This window comes from Harpia harpyja, chromosome 14 (genome assembly GCF_026419915.1).
Source record: "Harpia harpyja isolate bHarHar1 chromosome 14, bHarHar1 primary haplotype, whole genome shotgun sequence".
NCBI lineage: Eukaryota > Metazoa > Chordata > Aves > Accipitriformes > Accipitridae > Harpia > Harpia harpyja.
The window spans coordinates 40,113,781-40,122,947 of record NC_068953.1 but is presented as its reverse complement, the minus strand read 5'-3'; the positions used below and the strand labels follow the sequence as shown (position 1 = coordinate 40,122,947).

Below are 9,167 nucleotides of genomic sequence, written 5' to 3'. Positions count from 1 at the left end.
GATTTAGATTCTCTGAAAACAATATTCTACCTTCAGAAAACTGAATTTGTTTAATGAAAATTTACAAGCTGACATATTGTGTTTTCATTTTTATACATTATGTATGGCATATATGTAAAGACTAAAGACTGTAGACTGAAGTAGTACAATATTTTGAAGAAGTTTCATGCTTTTAGTAAGACTGATGAAAGACCCTTTATGTAAGTACCTTTTATCTTAAAAATCTGTAATGTTTCTCAAATAGTTACAGCAAAATCATAGAGAGGAAGAAGTGTGGAATTATCAGAAAATATGTAAAGGAAGTCAGCCAAGCAAGTTTTTCAAACATGAAGTCAGCCAAAAAATTTTTTGTTTTTCACTGGTAGTAATTTAAGAAAGTTATTTGGAAAAAACAAAATTCAGACAATTAAAACTACTTTAAATAATCAAGATTATTATTATAAGACATAAGAGCACACTGAAAATGTAAATAAGCCACAATTCAGATGCATTTCTTCAGAATTGTTTATGAACTCTGAAACAGTTCTGTTGACATCTGTAAGGAAAATTGTTAGCTGAATAAAACAGGAAGAAATGTTTTCTTTCCCCTTTCCATTTCTCTGTCCCTTAAAGCAGTCTTTAAAATTTTATGTAAACCCAAGACATGGTAGCTATCTCAGCACAAATTTTGGTGGAGATCAATGCCCTTTATGGTTACGTCACATAACACTTAACATTTGTGAAAAAGAACCATGTCGGTAGAGGAACTCTCAACAGAAAGTGAGATTTGTGAGGTGGAGACTAATGGTATGAAATGTTGTCTTGCAACATTAGAGGATGGGCTGAAGGTGGGTTTAGTCTCCCTATCACATGGGTGGAGTTCATTTCACCTGCATGTAAGTCCCTACAATGCAAAGGTGGGGCTTGATACTTTTCCCAATCACATTTATATAGGTGTCTCCAAGTAAGTTAGGTGTCTAAGCTCCCATTAGAGTCAAAGGAGATTTTGAGCTTGATTAATTTACTTGAACATGTGTGTTTAGTGCTATTTGAGATGCCCAGGCATGTTAAGGATGTCCTTATGGGTCTTCCAGAGATGACACAGATATGGATGATAGCCCATAGATGACACTATAGCATATCCATGACCTCCTAAATTATAATCAGGAGTTCAGTTCCAAAACCTTACGGCATTTCAAATGACACTAGATGTCTGTCTGAGAGTAGAGAGACAGTGAGTCACTGGAATTCAGAGACTGATTCCTTTGTTTATAAAGAAGAGACATGCATCACTTCATAGACTCCACTGGCCCTGGCCCAAACCATGTACATTGTAGCAGGTGTCTATGCCATTGGAGATGTCCACTGGCATCCTGCCTGCTCCCAAGCCACTACTGCAGAAGACAACATGTTTTCTGTATGTCCCATGTCATATTTCCAAGCCTATGTGTATGGGTGAAATGTCCCAGGTGATTTTTAGGTGGTAGTACATGCCTCTGAATATGCACAACTGAATTGAACCAGCCAGATTAACTTGTCTCATAGAATCATATCATCATAGAATCCTAAAATGGTTTGGGTTGGAAGGGACCTTTAAACATCATCTAGTTCCAACCCCCTGCCATAAGCAGGGACATCTTTTATTAGATGAGTTTGCTTAAAGCCCCATCCAACCTGTCTTTGAACACTTCCAATGATGGCACATCCACAAATTCTCTGGGCAACTTCTTCCAGTGTCTCATCACCCTCATCATAAAACATTTCTTCTTTATGATGAATCTAAACCTACCCTCTGTCACTTTAAAATCATTGCCCCTTTTTCTGTCACTACAGGCCTTGATAAAAAGTCTTTCTCCACCTTTCTTACAAGTCCCATTTAAGTATTGAAAGGCTACAATAAGGTCTCCCTGGAGCCTTCTCTTCTCCAGGCTGAACAAAACAACTCTCTCAGCCTTTCTTCATAGGAGAGGTGTTCCAGTCCTTGGATCATTTTTGTGGCCCTCCTCTGGACCTGCTCCAACAGGTCCGTATCTTTCTTAAACTGGGGACCCTGGAACTGGATGAAGCACTCCAGGTTGGGTCTCACAAGAGCGGAGTAGAGGGGCAGAATCACCTCCCTCGACCTGCTGGCCATGCTTCTTTTGATACAGCCCAGCGTACAATTGGCTTTCTGGGCTGCAAGTGCACGTTGCCAGCTCATATCCAATTTTTCACTCACCAGGATCCCCAAGTCCTTCTCCGCAGGGCTGCTCTCAATCAATTGATCCCCTAGTCTGTATTGATACTGATGGTTGCCCTGATCCAGGTGCAGGGCCTTGCACTTGGCCTTCTTGAACTGCATGAGTTTCACATGGGCCCACTTCTAGAGACTGTCAAGGTCCCTCTGAACGGCATCCCTTCCCTCTAGCATGTCATAGACATCTGGGGAGTAATTCTTATGCCTAAAGGTATGTGCCTGGGATCACATGAGACATCCTCTGTATCCAAGATCTTCAACTGGTACTGGCAACTCTAACAATGGAGATGCACAGGTTCTATAATGGCAGCTGGAAACTATGCACTTCAAATGCCACCAGATACTCCTATTTAGACACCTAATTACTTTTTTTGAACTCAGGTGAGCTGAATGCCTTCCTATCCTAAAGTTCTGTCACTGATCTTTCCTATATCACTCTGGCAATGTGCCGGTTCTTCTTCTGAGGTGAGGTATTTGTGGATGGTTGTTCAGCTGAGGGGAACTGACCTAGGAGTTAGGGTGAAATAGCTTATTTCTCGTATTAAAGAGAGCACCTTTCACCTCTCTATTCCTAAGGCTGTAGATAACAGGGTTCAATATAGGGGTCACCACAGAATAGAACAGAGAGCGCACTTTGTCCACATCCAGGGAATAACTGGATTTGGGACGTATATAGATGAACACAGCTGTCCCATAGAATAATGTCACTACAGTGAGATGTGAGAAGCAAGTGGAGAATGCTTTATACCTTCCTTTGGCAGACCTGATTTTGCAGATGGAGGAAATGATGAGGCCATAGGACACCAAAATGAGCAGAAAAGGCATCAGGATGACAAAGGCAGCAGACAGAATGATCTGTAGCTCATTCTAGTAAGTGTCGCTGCATACCAGCACCAGCACTGGTTGGATCTCACAGAAGAAATGGTTGATCACGTTGGACGCACAGAAAGGCAAAGAGAAGATAAATGTAGTGTGCCCAAGGACCACAAGGTTGCCACATATCCATGAGGAAGCAGCCAGCTGCATGCATACCTTCTTATTATGATATCCATGTAATGCAGAGGGTTGCATATGGCTTGGTAGCAGTCATACGCCATAGCAGCTAAGAGGCAGCACTCAGTAGCCCCAAAGAACAGAAAGAAATACATCTGTGCAGCACAACCTGCAAAAGAGATGGACGTATCACTTGAGAAAAGATTGACCAGCATTCTGGTGCAGGGTGTAGCAGAGTTCCAGAAATTATAAGTTCCTGAGGAAGAAGTACATGGGGGTATGGAGGACAGGGTCCATGTTAATTGCAAGAAGAATAATTAGATTTCCCAGCACCGTGACAAAGTAAATACACAGAAATAGGATAAAGAAGATGATTTTCATATCTGGGTGATGAGAAAAACCCAGAATAACAAACATGACCACAGAAGTTTTATTTCCATTGGTCCCTTCTTCAGAGAATTCATCTTGGAACAATAAAGACACAGTGAAAACAATGAAACGGTATGGTACATTTCTTAAGACAAGCCAAATAGCTCTCTGTTGTTAGCAGTAGCTTACGTGAAATTCAGAGAGTCAATTCCAGTCCTAAAGCAAGGCATCTACTGCTCTTTGACAAGTCTGATGATGTGCACCCTGGCCACTATCTGCCATGCAGGGAAGACAGGGTGCACTCCTGTGGATCTTGTGTCACATTTATGAGCCTTCCATGGATATGCTGGATAGCCCATGATATCTAAATCTATAGAGATGTGCTCAGGCTTCTCAATCACTTGTGAGATGTCTGTGTTTCAGATGCTGAAATCTTAGATGTCTTGATAAACAACGAGGACAAGTCTCACCCAACTCGTCCAGCAGTCCATAAGCCTGTTTTTCCATCCCTCCACCTATTTGATATTAACCTGATACGATGTCTGTGTTATGTGCATGTTCTGTTAGAACAATAGCTGACTTCCGGAGGGTTTTAGTTTAAATTAATAGTTTCATTCTGCTTTCAGTCACCTTGCATGGGAGCTTGGACACATAGGATAGTTACAAATCTTAAAATGAAAGAGATGACCTGTCATGGTGCACTCTCTCTTTTGAAAGCTTAGGAAGCATTGGATGACAAGTTCAGATCTCTGTGTGTGTATGGACATTTCGGCGTCCTATGATGTTTCGTATGTCTCAGTTATCCAAATCAATTGCACAGGGTTTGCAGCTCTTCATTAGGATTAAGAGAAGTCTCACTCTATGCACCTGGAAGTCTGCCAAGAGCCTCATGGATCTGTACAATGAAACTGGGTAACTGTTTAGACACCTCCTAAGTCCTAGGCACAGAATTCGGGGTAAACCAATAGCAGTCATGACCAGATAAAATGGCTCAAGAAAGATGCTGTAACCTCTCAGGGTGCTTCATCATGATCATGCCTACAAGCTTTCAGACTACTCTGTCCTCAGTAGAGAAAAGAAAGGCTTCATACCAGCCTCCTGAGTTGAAAGAGAAAATGGCCCAAGGAATGTGTAGTTTTCTAAAAGCTTGTTCAGGATTATAATTTGCCTCAACTGATTTACACAGAGGTGAATTAAGGAGAAAATCAGTCTCCAGTGGTGGAAATAGGCACCTCCAGATGACAAATTTGCCTTGTTCTGAGGTAAAAGCCTAAAATGGACCTGAGAAGTTGCCCATTAGAAGAATGTATTTCTCTCCATCAACTGTCATAGGTGTCTCAATAGTCAGTTCAGGTACAGATGTCTATCAGTGTCTAAAATGAGGTGAAATCAGTTGTATTAGATGTGTCCAAGAATATGTATGTTGAAAAGGAAGCACAAATCCAATGGTTGTGCGATTCTGTGTACTTGCATTATCAGAAATAGAATTATTACAGGCAGTTATCTATATCACTGGGTCATATACTTTACAATACAGCACAGTATGGTCCAACCTGTACTTTAAGGAGGGACCTAGTTTACTCAGGGAAGCAAAACCTCCAGAAGAAGTGAATAAAATCTTTGGGAAGGCAGGAAAGACAGGTAAGGCCTTGAGAAAGGAAAAGGTAACCCTTTATCTTTGGTACCCAAACTTAGGGAGGCTTTGAAAGGCACCTTCCTCTTTCCACTGACCATAAAGGAAGCCTCAATGACTTTCTGAGACAGAATGCTTAGCTTTCACATGATCCCATTCGTTAAGATGTATCCCACTCTTAGGTGAGCCCCTAGAGGTAAGGTACATCCAAAGCATGATTCAGACTACTGTGCAGGTAGGCTTCTGGTTTAGCACTTCTGAATTGGCCTCTCTGGTGACTGTCTGCTCCATTTTTCTTCATTGTTTATAGAGGGAGGCCACAGAGCTCAGGATCCCAGTATAAGTCCTCAAGTTGAGTGTTGTGGGAATCATCCCTTCCTCATTCTCATTGCCTCTATTTGGCCCCTCTACCTTTACTTTCCCAAACTTTTTTCCAGATCTTCTGTTCTACCCTTTAGCACACCTCTGTCTGCCTCTACTCCCCCTGGTAATTCTTTTCAAAGAGAGCACTCCTTCACTTGCAGGTTATATTTCTAATAAAAATATGACTTGCTGTTAGTATGCATTTTCAAAAGAATCTCTGCAACCATGTGTTTCATGTTTTTACAATTAACATGCATTAGAAACAGGTAAGCACTCTAATTCATGTCAGTTGTAAATTTTCTTTTTAACTTCCCTCAAAATTCCGCCTTGAGAATGCAGATGGCCAACTCTAAAACATCCTATCAAATTTCAACATGCAGGATGTTTTCTTTTTCTCTTAAACTGAAGTAAATATTAAATCATTTCCCATACTTCGAAAAAAAAATCACCACAAATTACAACACTGCCCCTCCAACCAATGAGAAAAAGCACTTTAGCATAACATAGCATATGAAAAGGTCTCAGGCATGGCTGTAATTTCTTATAATGAATTAGATTAAACTGACCTTAATATTTGCTGAAGGGAACATGCTGTATCTGAGAAAAATAAAAGCAACCTTGACATTAGCTTCAGCTCATAGTCACTGATGCTGAGTTGTAAACTAGTGTACTAAGCCCTTAATAGAAATTTGGTGATATCTGAGTTCAAGAAACAACAGAAACTGTTCAGACTCAGTTGACCTCAGCTTATTTAGGATAACTCAATGACTGTGGGAGAAATTCCAGTCAAGCCAAGATATTTTTTACCTGCCTCTGCAGTCCCTCTCTTGTTTCTGTGTTCAACCTACTAAATCGGGGGGAACTGAAATATTTGATATTTCCTCAGCAGCCTTAGAGACATGGTTCTTGTTGCATTGCAGGTGCTGTCTAAAATGAAATCTTAGAAGAGGCACATGGTCAACACCTGAGCTCTGCAGCAGCCTCTCCTGAAACTGTGTGATCAAGCTGAAATGGGAGATAAACTGAGATTTACAGCTAATCTCAAAACACAACTTGTCTCTCCATCCTTTGGCTGTTGAAAGCATGGATCTCCAGGTACTCCAAACCTCTGAACTCCAGAACACTGGGGCAGTGAAGTCCACTAACGAGAAGCATTTCTGTGTCAAACTGCAAAATCCCATACCACTTTTAAGTTGGAAGGCCCTGCAGGGGATAAGAGGAAAGAAGGACATTTAAGAAGCAAAGCCCCCAGTGTGTCCTTTTGACTTATAGTCTGCCAAGGAAGTAAAAATCTTTCAATGTGGCCTGGAACAATCCACAGGTCCATCCTCTGAAAGAAGGAAAGAGAGGCTTAGAAATTACATGATTGGTTCCTCTGTGGCCAGAGAAATAATGGTTTGATGTTTTTTTCAGTCCAAGTGTATAGGCTTAAGGCACTCTGTTCACTCTGGGCCATCATTCATGTGCACCCAAATGCTGTTCCCTACTGAGAAAAAAAGTGCTTATGCCATGGAGGTAGCAGTCCCAGATCCATGTAGGAGAAGGTTTCTTGAGAGACTGTGGTGAAAAGACTCCCTCTAGTCACTCCATCCTGACTTACAGCTTTTCATTTGCCAACCAGCATGGGGAAATGGGCCCTTCTGAGTTCCCTTTTGTCATTTGCCCTCCTCTGCTCTATGCCACTTGCCCTCCTGGACATGTGACAGACATAAGGCAACCTGGTTCCTAGCTCCTCATTATCACCTTCTGAGGCTGAGAAGATGACAGGTGCTTTGAGATGAGAAAAGCAGTGAGGACCCAAGGCCAGAATACCCTTCTGCATCCTACCCATCCCTGGGCAGGAATCTGTCCATCAGCAGGCCATGGGGAGACAGGGAGACCACTGGACTCTGAGTCGGGCTGTCTGAACGCAAGTGTCAACAGTCTTTCAGGCATAGAAGCCATTTCAAGCTTTTTTTTTTAGGGTTTTTTTGGTTTAGTTTTGCCTTAGACACATTTCCTTACTTCCAACTTAGAAGCCATTAGATTGACTTATCTTCATACAAACACACTTGTCTTCCCTGATCTTCTGTCCCAGCTTCTGTTCTTTTCATTATCAGAGGAGAAAGTGCAACTAAGGCATGCCAGCACATCTCCTTCTCCCCCTTCTCCCATCACAGTAGAGCATAGGACAAGCCCTTCTTGAGCAATAACAGAAACAAGCAAGGCACTGGGTAGGGGCTACAATGAAGACAGAGTCAGATAGGAGACAGGAGTATTTCCTCTTTCCCACTATCACCTGATGAGCTGGTAGTTCTCTGATCATCTTTCTTCAGTGTTGGCACCTGAGCTGTTTGCCTTTGTCCCCAAACTATGGATCATCGGTGCAATTTCCACACAGACTTCTACAAAGGAGGATGGCTTCCCTTGTGCTTTTGTTTGATTCCTGGAAGAAGCCAGTAGTACCAGGCTCTGTTCCTGGCCTGAAATTGTTCATGTAGAAATGAACTGAGCCTGGATTCAAGGGTGAGTTTACACTGCAAACATGGCCAGGGATGTAAGAAGTGCATATTTCCTGTGGCCTTATCTCCCGGTGAAGCATTTAGTTACCACAGCACCTTGGACACCCATGCTGTGCTGTTCACACAGACAGAAAACGGGGAAGACTGTCCCTTCTTCATTTTGAATCCAGGTCATCTTGAAACTGAACACAGAATCCTTCCTCCAGATCAACAAGCCACATGGGGACCTCTGCTCTTGGTGGAATTCTTGACAAGGCTGGAGGGCAAACACTGCAATTTCAGCCCTGAGAATGGGAACCCTAGAGGGAAAGGTCAAGCCAAGGAGCTCTGCATTATTTAACTTAACAGGGGAGCCCCACAAAGATGGGTAGAAATCTCCATCCTTGGTGCACTGGAGTAGGGCTTTCTTTTAGGACATGAAAAAGACAAAACTTGACCCTTGGCTGGGGGACCTGGGGGGATGTGGGAGTGTGGGGTGACCTTGAGATGAGGGCATGAGTGCTGTGTGTTTGCAGTGTGCATCAAGCTGGACCAGCTGGCATATAGGGCACCCATGGGGTGGGTAAGAGGGCTGGGGCCCGGGCAGGGGTACCGGGCAGCAGAGGGTCTGTGCTGGTGCTCAGGGCACCTGTGAATGTGTGTGAGCTTGTGAACCCAGAGAGTGTCATGTGTGTGCCTTTACTAGTGACCTCCTGTCTCATAGAATCATGGAATCATAGAAACGTTTAGGTTGAAAAAGACCTTTAAGATCATCGAGTCCAACCGTCAACCATGCCCACTAAACCATGTCCTGAAGTGCCTTGTCTACACGCTTTTTGAATAACTCCAGGGATGGTGACTCAACAACTTCCCCGGGCAGCCTGTTCCAATGCCTGTCTCTGCGAGTCCCAGAGGAGGAGCAGATGTGGTTGTCTGTGCTTGGGTATGATGTAGCTTCTGTGTGTGGGTGCTGGTGACAGCAGTGCCTTGTCTGTGGCAGTCTGTCTGACTGGTCATCTCAGTGTCCTTTGTGTGTGTATGTGTGTGTGTGTGTATGCCTCTGGGACACATGCTCAGCTTTGTTACTGGTTGAACCTGCAGATGGAAAAGCAGC

The 9,167-nt window shown here is 43.0% G+C and overlaps 1 protein-coding gene across 1 annotated transcript; it reads right to left on the bottom strand.

Moving 5' to 3' along the window:
• Positions 1–413: 413 nt before the first annotated feature.
• On the bottom strand, positions 414–7,547 carry LOC128151381 (olfactory receptor 10C1-like). The gene is given in 3 exon segments (XM_052808757.1): positions 414–3,255; positions 3,258–3,433; positions 3,435–7,547. Coding segments are annotated over 3 exon segments (900 nt in total). The 5' UTR covers positions 3,626–7,547; the 3' UTR covers positions 414–2,722.
• Positions 7,548–9,167: the final 1,620 nt, after the last annotated feature.